This window comes from Seriola dumerili, unplaced genomic scaffold (genome assembly GCF_002260705.1).
Source record: "Seriola dumerili isolate Sdu_G_001 unplaced genomic scaffold, Sdu_1.0 BDQW01000035.1, whole genome shotgun sequence".
Taxonomy (NCBI): Eukaryota; Metazoa; Chordata; class Actinopteri; order Carangiformes; family Carangidae; genus Seriola; species Seriola dumerili.
The window spans coordinates 1,780,767-1,799,927 of record NW_019174290.1 but is presented as its reverse complement, the minus strand read 5'-3'; the positions used below and the strand labels follow the sequence as shown (position 1 = coordinate 1,799,927).

Below are 19,161 nucleotides of genomic sequence, written 5' to 3'. Positions count from 1 at the left end.
TTCTTTTAGCCACCCCAATATAATAGATCTGAATGCAATTTCATTTGCTCTGGTTAAGGGATCGATAAAAGTACATTTGAAAAAAAGGTTTTTCCAGAAACAATCCTCTGGTGACTGAGGAATATCCAGAAATTTGAAACCTCTATATGAAACTTCATTCACCTCCATTGTACTGAGGTGGCAGGGAATAAAGTTTCAAATCTTTTGGCCACAACACCTAAACTATCTGCTTGTCGAGATGCTAGTTGAGATATGTTTTGTTTTTTTGTGGTTTGGACATAAAGATTGTTAAAGCAGTTGGTCAGTTTTAAGGTGAGCTTCTCCAACTCTGGCCGAACAGCAGCCACTGTCGTCACAAGGGGTAATTACAGGATATTGGTAAATGCTACAACAGTGAAACTATTGCATAAGTAGAGACGAGTCATTAATTCAGCGAACTGACTCAGTCATGCACCAATATCTCTCAATACATCAGCAAGTAAGGTTGTGGCAATTTGGCAAATTAAATTGAGCAAAGGTGTGTTTACTACGTTTAAATTTAATTCTTTATTTTTTTAAATGAAGGGTGTGTTATTTCTTCTGTCCATAAAATTGGTGGTCGTGCAAGAGAATGATTAAAAAAAAAGAAAAGAATAGTGAAAATGGAGGCAGTGGAGGCTGAGACGTCCTGACTTTTAGAAGGCATCAAGCTCCAAAAACACACTGGGTCCTACATTACCCATAATGCTTCATACGCCATACTCCCTGCCAAGTAAACTCACACCTTCTGTATACACAGACTGAAAGCCCTTTAAATCACCCCGGGAGAAAAAGGCCTGTGTCACTTTTTACTTCAACACCAGGTGTCAGTCTAACACCCATCTCCATTTCGCCTGCAGATACTGTATCTCCTCACATAAGACCTGGACAGACAGACAGACAGATAAGAAGACATGCCATTGTGCATGCATGCCTATCTCTGACTTGACATGTTGACAGCTGCCTAACAGTCTTACAGTTTCATACCCCTACCCCCCACTTCATGTTTTTCAGAACTCTATCTCTCTCCCATGGCATGCCTCAACCTGCGCTCTCCGCCTCCTGAGAGCTCATGCTAATTCCTCTGTTGTGATTTGCTGCCTTCTGAGAGGGTACTGCAAGCCCACTGCACACATCTGATTGGCTTTTTGAGTGACCCAGCAGGTTTGAGGGGGAGCGGGCTTCCACTATCGCCACAAAGACAAGTCAGAGATGGGCTTAATGACAGAGGCTACATCCTAGATGAGAGCAGCTGCAAGGGAAGAGAGCAAATTGAGGGAAAGTAGGAAAAGTAAGAAGCACTATGAGATAGAAATATTACAAGGAGAAAGAGAGAAGTAAAATCCCTGAGTGCCTCGGTGGACCCTGTACACAGGTAGGTGTTACATACTGTTGCTGCTGCAGTGCAAACACTACAATGTCTCTCTGCTTGTGTGCTTTCTAAAAGTAAGCTGGAGTCAGACTCTTTAAAACTCTCTAATTTGGACATTTCTCAGAAACTTGTGCACAAAAAAAAACATGTACAAGCATGTGTGTGTGTGTGTGTGTGTGTGTGTGTGTGTGTGTGAGTGTGTGTGAGTTTGCATGTGTGCTGGTATGTAATCAGTACCTCTTCTGTTCAGACATGAATAATCGCTCTATCGCCTGGTGGCTAAGACAGGTCGGCCTGCCCCAGTACACCAAGACACTAGAAAGCGAATATTATGGTCTTGAGGTATGTGAATGTCGAAAACGCCATCTTGTGCTTGTGTGTGCTTGTCGATATCTCTTCCGTCTTCTTTTGTGCACTTCAATCTTCATAATCCTCAGTTTCTTTTTATTCTTTAATCACCTTGTGTCTCTGCAGGGCCTGCTGAATGTAACTGATGGAGAACTGAAGGATGCAGGGATAGAGGATGCAGCGCACCGAGAGACCATCCTGAACCAGCTTTCACAACACAGAGAGAGACTGGACCCACACTATGGTGACGCGCTCCGGCCACACGCAAGCACACATGCATGCACACTAGGGCTAGGAGACGATGTTAATATTCATCATTTGTTGAACAGTTTATATCAATATCATTTCGTATCACATGCCAGGTTGGATTACCAACCAGGCAAAGCAGACAACCAGGCCCCAGAACTCTGGCAGCCATGAAAGCTTCAGGCTCACTGTTTGTTTGTGCTCTAAAGCACAGTTTCAGCTGAAAAGGGGCCTTAAGGCGAGTCTTGCTCTGTTACTTGATCTTAAGGGACCTGTCTTGAGGATGGTCCCTAGTTTTAAAACGTTCAGTGTTTCAGTTTTGTGTTTAAATATTGCATAATGCTAATTAATGCTTATTCAAATTACCACCACAGCAAATTTTGGGGGGTGGGCATTTTAACGCTGCATAAAAACTGGGAGAAACAGGAGTTCAACAGGGACCCAGCTGATCATTTTTACACCTAGCAAGTTAATCCAGTCATGAATATCGTAGTGTGTTGTACAATCTTCAATTGGACAAATTATAATTCAAAACTGAAGTCTTTGCACAAATAGTTTTGAATGATGCTTTGCATATATTTGCAATATGATACTATACATTGGTTATTGTTTAAAATGATTTTTGGTAGAAATTCCAAAACAATATTTATTTTAATAGCTGTTGTTTACAGATATAAGCACATTTCTCAGCAACATCTTATTTTCCATTTAAGAGAAGAAGCCAAATTACCAAATTATTTTTTTTATTTAAATAAGAAACTAAATGTAAATGGGTTTATGAATCTGACATGTGATGCCAGCTTTCAGTACTGGACAGTTTTCCTTCTGGGTGATACAGACACGTTTTGGTTGGCACCAAAAAAAGCACTGAGGTTTGATCTATCTTGTTTTTTTGTTGTCTGTTGTCTTTTGTTTTTCAGTCTGTGTTGTCTTAAAGGGTCTCCATAGATCAACAGGCATATGTAATTTGCTATAAACAATAGTGCACTGCCTGTTTCTAGGAGCCAAGGTTGTGCAGACCAGGTGCATGTGTTAGCAGAGAGAGGACAGCCAGAGCCTCTGGTGATGGAGGTCATAGCCACAACAAACAGCCTGTGTCCCTGTGTCTCATGGTCAGTTAGCCTCTCTTAGTGGGACAGAGGTGATTGGGATACAACATGAGTCAGGGGGGAGGTGAGGTAGTGTTTAGGATTAGGTATCCAATACAATCTTCACACATGCCTGGATGTGATGTAGTCCAAGAAGAATGACCTTATTTGGACATGTGGTAGGTATGATGTAGTTATGGGGTTAAATGTGGTCAGCAGGAAGGATTCCTTCAGAATGGGGTGGCGTTACACAGTGTTTGTGCTTGCATTGCTCATCACTTTTCTCCGTGATGCATAAAGCTGCAATAAAATGCTTCTGACATGAGACATGAGTCTCCATCACTATACCCAGCCATATTTATAATGGAAATATATCATTCTTAATACTGTGATACGGATTTTAATCTTGCCGCCCGGTCCTAGTGCGCACACTGACTACATGTGCACGTTCACATAGATACATACATACATACTGTACATACACATCGAAGACTGTCTGTTTCATTTGCTCATTTTATGTACAGCAAGTTTATTGAAGTTTTTCATGTAAATATGTTTCTGTGTGAGGTGTTTATGATAGAAGCCTACTGATAAACTAAAATCATCCATTTCCATTTCAACTTGCAGAGCACTCTTTGTTTATAACTCATTCACGTTTAGAGTGACAGGCCGGTTTATCCACTGAAACCATTATTTATCTGGGTCGTTTACTGACTTGTTTTTGCTTAGTATAATCAAAATAAGTTAAATGAGAAAATCTACAGAGTAAGGCCTGAACGATAGATGTCGCAAGTTAAATAATGTCCACTATTAAAGGAATAGTTCAACATTTTGGGCAACTCTGACAGGAAATATGTCAAAACAGCTAACCTGGCAGACATGAGAGTGGCTCTTCTTTCCTTTAACTCTCAAGCATGTACGCATACTTTCCAAAATGTTGAACTATTTCTTTACAATATGCCTTTGTACCCTCAGCTGTGCAGGTGCTGGAGCGCAGGGTGAGCCGAAAGTACTCCCTGGGATCGTCTATTGACCTGGTGAGACAACTCACTTAAGGTCACACAACACAGACACCTCCTCAGAACACATTTACCACCTCCCTTTAAGACAATGCAAACAGTAGCTTCAGGAGCCACACTATTTGGGTATCTACCATGTCCTGCAGGTGAAGCCTCGGAAGGATCTGTTTCGTCAGAGTTTTCTGCCCCGCCTGCACCGCGCAGACAAAAAGCACCGCCTGTCTGCCTCCTGTTCACAGTTACGCCCCCTGAATGAGGACAACGCTCACATCAGTGCGACAGACCGCTGTCAGGACAGCAAACGCAAGTAAGTTCAAAACCCCCCCCCCCCCCCCCCCCCATGGGTGTCATGTGTGTGAGTCTGTGAAAGAGTGCGATGGTGGTCGTGTGTGTGCGCATGTGTTTATGAAAGAGATCCAATTTCTCCAGGTAGTCTACTCATATTTGGCTAATCATTAACTAATGCCTTACAAAGTATATGTCAGACTTTGTAAGTTGAAGTAGGTGTCAGTCGACTCTGAATAGGCTGAGGAGACTAAATTAATGAAAAGCCTCTATAAAAACGACAGATCACAACCTTACATTGTACTTTCCTCAGAGAGGAAAACAGCAGCTTGCTGATGACTAACACGATAAACAACACACCTTGGGACTTTGATATTTTAGCCAATCTTCCCTTCAGTGAGAAGCCAAGGACTAAGTGACAAAGGCCAGTGTGTGTGTGTGTGTGTGTGTGTGTGTGTGTGTGTGTGTGTGTCTTGAAGTTGAATGCAAGCTCATTTTCAGTATTAAAGGGCCAGATCACTTATATTTACAAAAAGAAAAGTTTCCACTCTATGACTGGTGCTATTAAACCATGTAAATAGTTTTGGTTTTGGTTAGTTGGTTTGTTTTGATCAGAGATATTCAAATCTAATATTATTGCTGTCACCTCAATACAACAGGAGTGAAGGGAAATCTGTCTGAGGTGGTAAAAGCACTACTCTGAAAGATCCACAGACCTTACTGTGAACAGTTTTCACATTTTCTCACTAGATACTCGACGTACATAGTGTTTGGTCTTGAAATAACTGCTATCCCCAACACAGTCTGTCATTCTTAAAGCAGTGAAAAATGACATTTTAGAAATTTGCCTAAAAATTTCTTTCCAGAACTGCTCTGCATGTTACAGTACACTGATCCACCGAACAAGATGTGAAGGGTTTTTTTATTTTTATTTTTTTATTGGAACTACGCTTCCTACAGAAAAGTAATCTCCATGAAATTTGTTGACCACATACTGTATGTGATGATGGACTGCTGGGCTCAGACACATAAAAGGCCCTTCCTCCATATGCAGCAGCAGACCCTCCAGACTGTGAAGTACAGCTGTTGGGTGAAAATCTGCACATATTTTGTTAACAGTGGAGATGAGGACAGGCTCTAAAAACTCCTTTAGAAAACTTCCTGCCACAGCATATCCATACTGACAGTCCTCCCCACATAAAGTATACAACTAACTATTATTTTCATCATCTATTAAACTGCTGATTATTTTAATTACTTGTTTGGACTTTAAAATGTGAAAATACCGACAAATATCCAGCACAATCTTGTAAAGGCCAAGCTGAAGTCATCAAATGTCTGGTTTTGTCCCAAATGAGTTAATTGTGACATAAAATAATAAAGAAAAGCAGCAAATCCTCACAAAGTAAATGCAGGGAAATATGACATAAACAATTAACTGATTGTCAAAAGAGTTGCTATGTGGAGCAGGTTTTATATATTTAAAGCAGAACAACTCAGCTGACAGATGTATTTAAATCTTTACTGTAGCCTGAGTAAGCACTGTGCAGCTGTACAACGAGGTTGAGACAAGGAGCAAAAACATGACCAGGACTTGCCTACTTTTGGTTGAGCCCTCAGACTTTCTTACAAGAAATGTTAGTCACTTTATACAGAGCCCCCGCCCCACACTGGTGCCAGATGTTGCTGTTGAAATCTTTATGTTGTTTTTCACTGCACTTAAAACCAAAATTATCTATCGAGTAAGAAAATACTTTTTAATGTCTTCTGATTGGGGTGAACAAATCCTTTAATCTAGGTACAAAAATGGTTTCTTCTTAGATATTATTGAGTCCCATCCATGGAGAGAAAGAGTATCCTCTTTAATGCAACAGCTGACAGGCACTGTAAGTGTATAAATGGAGGCTGTCAAGTTCAGGCACATCTCTGCTCACTGCTTGTCATGTGGTGAATGCTAAAAGCCCCTGAGGTTGTAAACCTAAACTGTTCTCAATGAAGTAGACAGTTCTCTGCTCTGATTGGCTCAGACACATATGAAACCAGGTAAAATAACTGATACAAACACCTGGCTGCACAAACAAAGCAGCCAGGTGCACTAGTGCACATGCGGAGAAAACATTTATAAACTGGAATCAACAGACAAGTGTTGATTATTCAAAGCTTCATTACTGAGAATTTGTGTTTGTCATGGACATCTGTACAACATCTTTTCTGAACCACGGTCCTTCGAGTAGGCAACATTACTCACTAACCCAAACCAACCAGTACTCTGGAGCAGAGACAGCCTTATTTGTTCAACGGATTACTCAACTAAAAGAAAAGTAATTGGCAACACTTATGGTAATTCATTTTTAAACAGAAAATGTCAAAGATTCCCTTGAACTAGCTTCTCAGATGTGAATATTTGCTAGTTTTCTTGGGCAGTAAACTCAACATGCTTGGGGTTTTGATTAGACTGTTTGACTATAACTTGATGATAAAAATCGTTCATTTATTACAGAAATGATTGTCAAATGTATTGATAATGACGACAAATGTTGGCTGCAACCTCACAGCACTAGGCCAACACACTTTACAACAAATGAGCTCAATAAAAAAAAGTTTTAAAACTGGATTTTGACAGTGTCTCTCACCACGGCCACAACATGGAGGTTGATGTTGTATTTCAGTGGTGGAAACTTATGATGAATTTTCGATTAATCAAATTAGAGCCAAATGACATGGGGTAAACCTGGGGGGGTTTGAGGTCACACGGTAATCCATCTTAGTTTTTTTTTTATCTGAGATGAGTTGAGAAGAAACCAAATCCATACCACATGTTTTACCGTCACATACCTCTGTACAGCTGCCAACCGTATAATCCTGACTTTAGCCAGGTGATGTGTCAGCTCAGCTTGTGTAGGTATCCGAGGAATGCCAGGCAGATAGCGGTGTTTCAGCACCGGGGCCCGGGGCAGGGAGAAGGAGGACAGGGAGAAGGAAGAGGCGGAGGAGAGCACGGGCGAACTTGCGGGAACTCGTCCGAAACTGCTCGTGCAGGGAGGAGGAGGGCGGGGGGAGAGGGACGAGAAAGGTGCCGGGAAGGACCGGAGCGGAGAAGGACTGAAGGCTTGTCCTAGCTGTTGTTTAGGGGTGTTTTAGTTTGGACCACAAACTTGTGAAACATGTCCGGGACGAGTTGGCTGTGAAGCGGGCTGACAGGTAGGACCGTTGGCCGCTGCTGGTGCAATGTTTTCGAACAACAGACAACCTCGTTGATTAACGCGAGAGGTTCGTTGTTAACGGTTGATTTACCTTTTGCTTTGGTATTTGGTAACATTTATCCACCTCTGGACATGTACAGCTGTTAAATGTCGCTTGAGTCTTTTTAGCCCCCCACAAAATAGTCAGTGTTACTTTGGTTACTTCTTACTAACTTACTAACCTGTTGCATAATTTGTGGAGTTAAGACTCAGTTTCAAAACTAACGCGGCCAAATAAAAACCATTTAACTACTTTACAGTGACATTAGCATTAGCTTTAATGTCTGTGTCGATGAGATTACTCTGAGGAAAACCAGCAGACTGGTGAGTCGGAATAAAAATAGTTTGAGACATATTTATATGAAGTTTAAGGTTACATTTCACAATAGTATCTCTCCAGAACATTGCACAGGTGTTTCTGCTGTGCTGCCTGGGCCAACGCCCCTCAAACAGGATGTTGCTCCCTCTTATTTCATAACGAATCTTAAAACTATGATTTATGGGGAACACTGTTTGTTCATGTGTGTGTCTCTGTCACCTGGGTTTTCTTTCTTTTTCTTTTTTCTTTTTTTTCTTTTCTTTTTTACAGCTGTAGTAGCTGCCATTTTACACCTTGCTAAACCCAGTGCAGTCTGACTCAACAGATCTTCCATAAATGCTACCTTTATGATAGATAGCATTTATGATAATGCTCAGTTTTTGTTGAAACTATTTAAATAGGTTTTGATTCAACTTTATCGTCATTTTGGAGGCTCTGGTTTGTGAATGTTTTTAATAGTTTATCCACCCATTTACACTCAGTTGGCAGTTTATTGCTGTAGGTACACCCAGCTAAAACTAATGGAGTTCAATACAACAGTCCTTCATGAAAGTTATAATGTTCAGTGATAAGGATGTAGTTGGTGCTGCTGTTGAACTTTCTTGCATTATACAGAGAGGTGTTTCTGTTATTTATCCTGCTCTTATTGATATAAATGGGGTGGACAATGTATTAGAAACACCTGTCCATATAACATAGTGCAGTTCAAGAGCATCACAAACTGCAGCCTCCAAAATGATCATACAAAACCATATTAACACAAACTGAACATTATAACCTTCATGAAGGACCATTTATTGCAGGACTGTTGTATTACAGTTTTAGCTGGGTGTTCCCAATAAACTGCCAACCGAGTGTATATCAATAAGGTTAGACTAACTATTAGAGACACCTGTCAATATATTGCAATACACTTATTAATAATAATACATTTTATAGGGTGCTTTTCTAGATACTCAGTGACGCTTTACATGTCGAGTTAGGTCAGTAAACAAGCCAAGAAAACTATACACAATACAATAAAAGCACAGAATAGTTGTGTAGTGTGAACTTGAAACAATTTGTACATTAATTGATAAATTATCAGTTGACCAATAGAAAATTAGTTTGCAACTGTTTTGATAACTGATTAATAAGCCATTTTTACAGGAAAAAAATGCCAAACATTACCAAGTACCAGCTTCTCAGTCATTATCTGCAGAATCTGCAGTTTTCTTCATCTTATGTGATCGCAAACTGAATATCTTTGGGCTTTGAACGATCAGACAAAACAAGCAGTTTTCAAAGTGGGCTTTAGGAAATTGTGGTGGGCATTTTTCACAATTTTCTTGCTTTTTTATTGATTGATTGATTAATAATGAAAATAAATAGCAGATTAGTTGATAATGCTTGTTGCAGCCCTAGTGTAGAGTAGGACGTAGGATGAGACATTAAAGGCTGTTTTGAAGTAACGTTCTAAGAATCTTTGTTGTGAAATCCAATAAACTAGGGCCAGCTTGGTCAGTGAGCACAGCTGTCGCTGCAGATACTGCACCACTGAGCTCACTGAGGTCACGTTCTTGTTATTGTTCCTGGGAGTTTTGAGGTTTTAACAACCTTGAGCCACTTAGCATCCCACAGTTAAAAACTTGCATGTGATGGGCTTCTTCTTTATCTTTTTTTAGAGTGATTACACTATTTTTAGACTTTGTGTGATGAAAGATTCAGTGTTTCTCCACTGGAAATGTATTCCTGGCAGCACAGAGAGGGCTTTAAAACAGGATTTAGATATTTCTGTTAGGAAATGAAATGGAAAAGCTTTATTTTTATTGGTTTGTGATTTTCATAATAATTTCCTAGGAAGTCTTTTGGAAAGAAATATGATATTTAGTACTAATTATAGGGAAAATGGAGACAAAATTCAGGGACAAGGATTTTTGTTGTACCTTGTTTATAGGCCATTGCTGTTTTCTTTGAAAGAGCTGTTCTAAATCCTGCAGAAAATATAACTTTCCAGCGAACTCCATAAATATGAAAAATGCAAATAATTTAATAATAAACACTTTTTTTTGTGTGTCTGTGGGATGGTGACAGGAAGGAGTTCGACTCATGACCTCAGTCTTTCTGAAGTCCAGTTGCAACCCTGTCAGTGGGACAAGAGACCAGGGAGAGCCTAAATGTGGAGGGATCTGGAAGTGAAGAGAAGGAGTTTATTGTAACAGCACCACAAACTGCAGACTCTAAAATAACCATAAAACTGCAAACCAAACCTGAACATTATAACCTTAATGAGAAGACAGTTTATTGAAGGACTGTTCTGCTGGACTGAATTAGTCAAATTAGTTCCTAATAAATTAACAAGCGTGTATTTGTTTTGTTTCAGTCGATGTTAATAGTTATATTCAGGGTCAAAGCAGGGTAAACAAGCAGCCCTCACACCACTGTTGGAGCACAGTGGGGGTTATTGAGTTATTGAGTTCAGCCCTGTTGTGGGCTCTCTGAGCTGCTCATCTGTTAGCTTTGTGTTTACAGAGGCAGGAAGGTGGAAGCTTAGGGAGGAAGGAAGGAGGGGGAAAAAAAAAAGGCAGGCTATTAAAAGTCCCACAGTTTGTATGGTGTTAATGACAGACCCAGACCTTGGCAGTGGCCTTCCATCCTTGTACTGTTCATGTTCAGAGGAAAAACATGGCACCATCCTCTGTGGCTCCCTGGGGTTTCATTTAGTGGCTCCAAATCACCTCTTCTCTCTTGTTTTTCAGCAGGAGGAGCGTCAGTGCATACTTCAGCCAGCTGAAGGTATGAGGTTAAATAAACGGCCTGACTCTCACCTGCTCTTTGTAGCCACCTTTTTTTCTGCATATTTTCCTTTATACCCAAACTCGTACAAAATAGCAGAGCAGAGAAAACATGCAGAGTAACTGTGGTCTCTGCTTGGCTGCTGCTGTGTGCGTTGTAGGTGTTTGGTGGTCGGAGAGAGATGGACTCATTGAAGAAGGAGCTGGAGGAGGAGCTGAAGCTCAGCACCGAAGACCCAAGGAGCCATGCATGGTACCATGGACCACTGACTCGAGAGGTGCTCAATGGGCCATACTATTCTCATTGTATTTGCACTCAATACCACTCTAACATCTCTATAATTAAATATAAAGCTGGAGACAGTGGCCAGTTAACTTAGCTTAGCATAAAGACTGGTGGATTTATTGCATTAGACTGCATTCGTTTTAGCAATTTATATCTAATAAACTGGCAAATGAGTATATTTACCATACAGACATGTAACATCTAACTCTCAGCAAGAAAGCAAATAAATGTTGTTCCAAAACTATCAAACTATTGATTTCACCCTATGGCCAACTAACACTGGACTGAAGTTATATACAGTATGACATCAGCACACGTGAAGCTCCAAGCCCGGCTGACCGAATTGACCTGCTGAGTTTTTTTTTCCAGGCTGCAGAGTCTCTGTTTGAGAGGGATGGAGACTTCCTGGTCCGAGACTCAAGCTCAGCCCCTGGCGACTACGTTTTGAGCTGCTTTTGGAAGAATGGGCCCATGCACTTTAAAATCATACGAGTGGTCCTTCGTCCCAAAAAGGTTTGTCTATGTTACATTTGTGTGTGGGGATAATTGATTTAATCATTGAAATCCTTTATTAATCAACAATGCCAAAAATGAAATGGTTCCAGCTTCTTAAACGTGAGGGTTTCCTGCTTTCCTTTGTGCTCATTCATTACTGCTAATTAAATCTCTGTGGGTTTTTGAGTGCTAGTCAGGCAAATCAAGCAAGTTGAAGACGTCACCTTGGGCTCTGTGATGTGGCAATTGGCATTTTATAGACTAAAGGCAATTTAAGTTCATTTAAGGTTACATTTATTTTGTAATGCAATACCTTTTTGTTGGACATATTTAACATGTGATTTATATTTAGAGGTATTTCTGATACCGTGTCCACCTCATGTAAGTAAATACCATCAGACAAAACATCTTTCAAAATAATGCAGCCCAGTACAACAATTATCATCAGCTATATCCCTGAGAAGTGTCAGGATAAACTGAACAAGTGTGCTGTAAATTATGAATGGAAAAAATGTATCAAAACTCTTGAAATCACACCTGGAGTATGATCCACTTCTCCGACATTGATCCATATGTTCAGTGTGTTCCAAACCCTCAGTCACAACAGACACACTGCACTATACATTATTTCTATGTAGCTCTGAAACACTGGCAGAAATATTAAGTGATTAATTGACAAAGTGATGATTGATTGAAACATACATAGGATGCATACCAATAGCAGAGAAGAGGATTATGCTACAAGAGTGGTTTGAAAAATATTTATGGATTTCTTTGATGCTTTTTTTTTTATTTTTTTTATTTTGCTGTGACTCTTGGTCACGTTTGTGACTTCTATGAATCCTGACCTCTGCTAAGCTGCACGCTACGAAATACTTGAGGGTGAACATCTGTTACTGAAAAGATTTTTGTCACTGTTCATTTAAAGTCTCTGCTTGATGTAATAAGTGTGTGCCTCCATCCGTGTGACAGGGCTACTCTCGGGAGCTGTTCCAGTTTGAGGAGGATCGCTTTGACAATGTTCCCGCTCTGATCCGGTTCTATGTGGGCGACCGTCGGCCCATCTCCCAGGCCTCAGGTGCTGTGATCTTTCACCCAATCACACGGACCCTTCCTCTGCGTGTCATCGTGGAGCAGAATGTGCAGCCCAAAAGCAGCAGCGGCGGCGACAGCAGCAGAGGTGCAGGGGAAGAAAAGCACACTGATCCCGACAAAAGACGCAGCTTCAGCTCTGCGTACACCGACACACTGCAGGCCATCAATCCACTACTGAGGTGGGAGGAAGTCAGTTGAAATGTGTAGTGCACATATACATGTATAGTGCTGAAACATGATGCACGTAGTCAAACAAATACAAATAACCGTGCTCATGAAGTTTATTTTATATGTGGCAGGAGTGGAAGTCAGCCTGCTAACTTGGAGAATGTGGGACGCAGGCCTTCACTTCAGTCTGCACAGTCTGACAGCAACTTACGAACTGGTACATTATCATAAACATGCAACCTACATATACACGTGTCTGTCACTGCTAACCTTTAACGTCCAGATGCAGCTGGACACAATACAAATGTCCACCGGACGTGTAAACAAGTGAAACTCACTTGTGAACGTATATAAATGCCAAAATTTACTGACATAATAGACATGACGTTAATATTTAATGTTGCATTTTGTTAATAATTGACTTTGTCTTTATGTAGATACTGTACACCTAAACTAGTCTGTGATGCAGGTGAAGGAATGAAAGGTTCTTTTTCTGCTAATAGACACTATTCAGGGGACAGAGATACAAATTTAATATAAGAGTCGGTGCAAACTTGTTTATATGCTTGTAAAACAACATAACTGGAAGAGTTGCTGCTAAAGAACAGACAGTTTGAAGATGGTGTGTGATTTGAAACACACAATGGAAGACTGGGGTCGGCCTCCTCTGCTACAGGGTCAGGATATAGTGTCAAAAATGATTTGAGAAGGTATGAAAGCCATCGTTAGAAAAACACTGTGAAGCGAATGAGAAAACATAGTTGCTCTCAGAGGAGGTAGGTCTTCAAGCGATTTTAGAAGACAGAGGGATTCTGCCGACTGAGTACAGTCATTTATTTTGATAGGAGCCTTGCTGGTGGGCTCTATGTAGGCAGTAGAGCTGGACCGATCTATCACCTGATATAAGATTATTGCAGCTATAGCGTCCTGGTGTACAGGTTGGCCGACAAGTAACAAGAAATTGCAGCACAGGAATGCCAAAGTGGATATAAGGTCATTTAAAGACGGCGTCTAAATCTAAATCTAAATCTGCAAGATCCATATTAAGATTGTTTATATCTTAAAAAAGAAGAAAACATAATAATAAGTCCAATATCATATCAGATCTTTGAAACACCTGACTGACCAGCGGTGACTGGGAGCTTTTCAACACTCTGTGGTTTATTTTTCACCTGGCTGCTGTTACTCTTCTTCATCCAGCTGTTCCACAGACAACTCAGTCGGAGGACACCAGCCCCGCCCCCATCTCCCCAGTGTTTCGCACAGGCAGCGAACCCCTGCTGAGCCCACGACCACGACACACACGCCCCTCCCATCCAGGTAACACGCCTTCACAAGCGCACACACATCCTCTTTCCACCTAAGATACACAACTCATAACCCCCCCCCCCTCTGTTCCCGCAGGTGGTGGTGTAACTCTGCGAGGTTCAGATGGACAGCTGCACCCCAGAGCTCCTCCTAAGCCTCTCAGGGTCTCCACAGTTTTCCCCAACGCTATACCTCCTCCCCCCACAGACTCGGACAGAGACCCCTCCTCTTGCTACACCGAGCTGGTCATCCAAGTAAAAAATTCTACGATTCAGTCACGGCTCAGTTGTTTGTTTTTTTTTGTTTTTTTTTCCTAACGTGTATTTTTTTTATTTGGAGAAATGATGAGAGGGGGGGGGTTTATATAAACTTGCTGTTGTGTCCAGGTGCCACAGTCCCAACGGAAGGGCCACGTGGACCGACTACGTGCAGAGGAGAAGTGGCAGAGTCGTGCCCGTCTCACAGAAACTTCCTTTGGCTTCCTGGAGGCCCAGAAGAGCGAGGCATCATCGCAGCTGCTGCTTGAGGAAGAGCTGCAGAGGAAGGCAGCAGAGGAAGAGGACGACTGGCATTTTGAACGGCCACATGTTTGTATTCATGACATTTTTATTTACTGTTTGTAGTTTTCATATTTGCGTCTGTTCTAAGTAGATATAGAGTGAATGGCCACACCAGTGATTTGTAAGTATTAGCTCCTAAACTTCAAACCATGTTTACTTTACGTTTTTGTTGTTCAGATCTGCATCCTGTAGAGTTTTAGATTTTCAAATTCTTTTCAGGCAGCCAACGGTTTCTCCTTATTTCATTTTAATATATATGAAAACCAGACTCTTAAAACTTGTAGGAGTTGTGCAATCCATCACAGCGCTGTCAAGTCGTGCAAGTAAAGTTGGCGTTAAATTTGGGCAGAGCAGCATATTGTTGCAGGCTTCCTGCCAAGTAACCACATAGAGCTGAACTCGATTAATTGCATAAGAGATTTTTTAACCACAAATGTTAAATGTGGCTTTTGTTGGGGTTTTATCTTCATCTTCTGCTTTCATAGCAAATTTGAATATTCTAGCAAATAGTTAGATGCTTTTTCAAGAAAACTATTGGAAGATTAATGAAAATAATTGTACCACACAATGATTTATGTTGCACTGACAAAAATAAATGCAGACTCAAGCGTCTGCTAGACTAGATTTCTAGATTTTCACAAACAGACAACAAAATATCAGTGATTTGTAGTACATGCTCTAAAACATGCAAAGCTACATGTATGATCCTTGAACACTGTAAGAGATAATGCACTGAAATGTAGTTATTATCCTAAAATATCCCTCGCTTTTAAAGGTTTTGATTAAAAGAAGATGATCATGTGTGTAGCTTTCAATCTGAGCTACCCTTCCATGTTCCTGAGGACAGATATAAATGGACCTTGACCCATTCCTGAGAGAACCTGTGTCTGTGTTGTCTCTGTCCTGTGATGGCCAGTTGGGTGACTGTCTTTTGCCACCAGGTGTCACAGTGATGCTGTATGTGACAGGTTGTAACAGCTGTTCATTATTTAGAAAAAAGAGAATACACTTAGTGGCCTAAATATTTAATAGGGGTGTGAAATACGTTGAGGGGCAGTTGTGTGCTAATGTTGTTCTGTTCTACAGACAGAGTCGGGGTCGTGTTTCCAGTTGGATCGGTTTGAGTCGCTGCTTTTACCGGAGAACAATCGACCTCTGGAGCCCAGCGTCCTGCTGGCACTCAAAGAGATTTTCAACCGCTCCAATGCCAACTCCACCGCTTTGCACATGCTCAGTGTTGACTGCCAGGTACGCCACGGCCGTTTGCATAACCATGCAGATTTTCAGTTTCAATGTATGCTTTATTTTATTGTAGTGCTCCAGTCATCTAGGACTGCTCTTAACCAACAGACTTCTTGAGCTCAAAGCTTAAAGAGTATTTTTAATTTGTGAGGAATTTGATAAACAGCTTTTATTCCTCCATCTATGAGTAGCATAACAGTGAAGGACTTTTACTTTTATCTTTCTCTTAAATCCAAAATTTCACTTTTAGCAGTTTGATAAATATGGGTCCATTTATCATTGTTTTGGTACTGCAGGTAGCACGCATCGTTGGAGTGACGGATGAGCAGAAGAGGATTATGGGAGTTGGATCGGGGCTGGAGCTTGTCACTCTGCCACATGGACACCAGTTACGACAGGATTTGTTAGAAAGGTTCTGCTTCTCCGATTCCTGACGTCACTACAAAACACTGTATATGAATGGGATTTTATTTCTGGTGCTGAAAGCGTAAGAAAATTAATTTGACAGCGACGCTTTTTTCCCTGTTACTGTGGATAATACACATAAAATGCTAAACAGTAGTTCTGTGGATTACAGAAAAGAATAGAACACAATTTTATTGTCCACTAGACTCGAAAATTGTCTTTGGCTCACCAACAACTAAAAGCAGCACGAAAACAGATTTGGGATAAGACCTCTTTTGTATTGGCGGGGGGGGGGGGGGCTCCATGTGGGTGGCTCGGTGTCACTGGTGGAAAGTGGGGAAAGTGTTGTTTACCAGCTGCCTTAGTCAGTCTTCTCCCCACATACGCACCAATAATATTTTAATCTTTCATTTCTTTAGGCATCATCTGATAGCACTGGGAGTGGCAGTGGACATCCTGGGCTGCACGGGGACTGTGAGCCAAAGGGCAACAGTTTTACATAAAGTAATCTCATTGGCTCAGGCCCTGAAAGAACACGCCCACAACCTCTACTCCTTCTCAGCTGTGATGAAGGCTCTGGAGATGCCTCAGGTGGTGTGATTATGACAAAGATATGTTTGCTCTATGTCGAAACAAAACAGGAAACTGGTTGAAGTTTCCTTACACACATATTTGTTTCTGTGCACATGTTTAGATACTGCGACTGCAGATGACGTGGCGAGCGCTGAGGAGGAACCACACAGAGAGCGCGGTTTTATTTGAGAAGAAACTCAAGCCCTTCGTGAATTCACTGAACGATGGAGACGGTGAGTGGCGGTGTTTTACCCCAACACATACAACACAACACAGGCCTACAACAATACTACTGTAACACACCAAAAAAGCAGCAGCAGCAACAACAACAGCAGCAGCCAGGTCTATAAAAAAAAAAGGATTCGGTGATGCTATTGCACAATAATAGCTCACAATAATGCCATAACATTGCAATACACATGTCCATAAGCCCATAGCGCGCGGCACACAAGAAAATATCCAAATACGCACATTCTTTTCAACAAAGATATATCAGTGTGAGGTTTAAAGTAATTGACGACTGAATATTAAACTGCTCGGCGGCAGCTCAGAATAAACCAAATAGTTTACCTTAAGCTGCAGGCCAGGTGCTCCAGTGGTTATAATAATCCAGATGTGGCCTCGCGCTCAGGTGTTGTGGAAGTTAAGTCTCTCATACGGGCCCAAAACGTCTGGCTGGAAAGTTGAAGTTGGGTGGCTGGAGAGGCTCCTCAAATGCCGCCATGTCAGGCAGAGTAGAACTGGTCATGTTCACATTATAAGAACATTATGCTCGCTACTAGAGGTGCTACCCCTTGTTCCCACGGCCACGTTTTTGCTTACTTTTAATGGAATAATGAATTGTTTATCAGTATATGTAATAGATAATGTAGCTGCAAGCCACCAGCCTCAAGCAGAGGTGAGGAGAGGGCGACAGAGGTCTGGTGCTACCTTGACAACCCCAGACAACTTACGCTGACTCAAGTCACATCACTTGAGGCAGGTTACTGACTTCACACAGCTCCCCCTAGAGCCACAAAGGCCTTTATAGTAGCACTTCTTCCCAAGACCTGCACACAGACTATGATGTGCAAAAGCAGCGCACTTCTTTCATTGAGTTAAGATATATCCAGATTTTAAGCAAGTCAATGTAGTGCACTGAGTCGTGTGTTCAGTGCGTTCGTATGTCTTTCTGTAGATTCTGTAGTTGAGGGCCCCATAGCCTTGCCACACCTTGTTCCTCTGCTGATGCTGATGGAGGGCGAGGACCCGGTCGAGAACAGCGACCGAGGCTGCCAGCTTCTCTACGATGTTCTCCAATCAGCTCGCAGCGCTGCTCTAAACGCCCAGGATTATCAGAAGCATGCAAACACTCTGCTCACAGGTACACACATGCACGTACACATGGTCCTGTCTTTTCACAAACACTGATGATCGGCCACATGCAACAATATAAAACTCACTGACTATCACTCATATGTACAAAATCAAATCTCTTCATACAAGTGGTTCTTGCATGAGGCCTGTAAAATAAACACTTGCTCTGATCATATGATCTGATCAAACTTCTGTCACACTGCTCCACCAGGAGGCTGGGAGCCAGTCCCTGAGCTGCTGGAGGCTTTCCGGACAGAGTTCGCCCTGCGGCTGCTCTGGGGTCAGTCGGGTGCAGAGGCCGAGAGAACGGAGCGCTACGAGAAGTTTGACAAAATTCTTTGTGTTCTCTCCAATAAACTGGAACCTGTGGAGATCACACCACTACAACCTGACCCTTTAACCTGAGCCTCGGGGTCTGTTCCACCAAGGGAAAGGTGAAGTCAGCAGAGATGAAAGAAAGATGTTGTTAGCTGAGCTGTGGTGTGTCGAGGTAGCAGAGGCAAAGAGCTGACCCCTGATATCACACAGACATGGAGGGAGAAGTTGTATCTTCCTTTACTTGCCGAGATGTGACTGGTGAGCTTGTCAAGTGACAACTTTAAATCAACTTCTAAAAAATTGAATTATATCTGTAACGTGTAGACAGACCTTTATTGTGAAAAGGGCTGTGTTTGATTCATCTTCCTGTTACAGGAAATCTGAAATGTTTACCCAAACACTTGCATCTGTTTACTTTTACAAATAACTGGAGGCTCCAGCATGAACATTATTACAAACATTATTAAAACCGAGTTAGTTCCCTTTGCACATGAACTGCTGCTGTGAGGGACCACACTGGAAATATTTCTTTTTCACCTCTGTTTATAAAATAATAAATGAATGTGTTTACTGTTTTTGGTAGTTTTTGTTGTAATATTTCTCAAAAGTAAAAGTCGAGAAACAAAAAAAACACAAGAAATCAG

General features: G+C 41.5%; 1 protein-coding gene across 6 annotated transcripts; it reads left to right on the top strand.

The window, feature by feature from the left end:
* Positions 1–1,241: 1,241 nt before the first annotated feature.
* LOC111216561 (breast cancer anti-estrogen resistance protein 3-like) lies at positions 1,242–19,063 on the top strand. 6 transcript variants are annotated; one of them, XM_022738091.1, is made up of 19 exons: positions 1,242–1,393; positions 1,641–1,732; positions 1,865–1,982; positions 4,048–4,109; positions 4,238–4,398; positions 10,676–10,712; positions 10,873–10,989; positions 11,367–11,510; positions 12,465–12,766; positions 12,887–12,972; positions 13,956–14,075; positions 14,160–14,317; positions 14,450–14,650; positions 15,710–15,871; positions 16,162–16,277; positions 16,690–16,861; positions 16,965–17,076; positions 18,021–18,206; positions 18,411–19,063. In XM_022738091.1, exons 2-19 carry the CDS (start codon positions 1,643–1,645, stop codon positions 18,602–18,604), a joined length of 2,538 nt encoding a protein of 845 aa, XP_022593812.1. In that variant the 5' UTR covers positions 1,242–1,393; positions 1,641–1,642; the 3' UTR covers positions 18,605–19,063. The 6 variants fall into 6 exon arrangements, with proteins under 6 accessions (XP_022593812.1, XP_022593815.1, XP_022593814.1 ...); XM_022738094.1 differs by lacking the exons at positions 1,242–1,393; positions 1,641–1,732; positions 1,865–1,982; positions 4,048–4,109; positions 4,238–4,398 and adding an exon at positions 7,438–7,577 and having other exon boundaries at positions 10,679–10,712; XM_022738093.1 differs by lacking the exons at positions 1,242–1,393; positions 1,641–1,732; positions 1,865–1,982; positions 4,048–4,109; positions 4,238–4,398 and adding an exon at positions 7,438–7,577.
* The last annotated feature ends 98 nt before the right edge of the window (positions 19,064–19,161 follow it).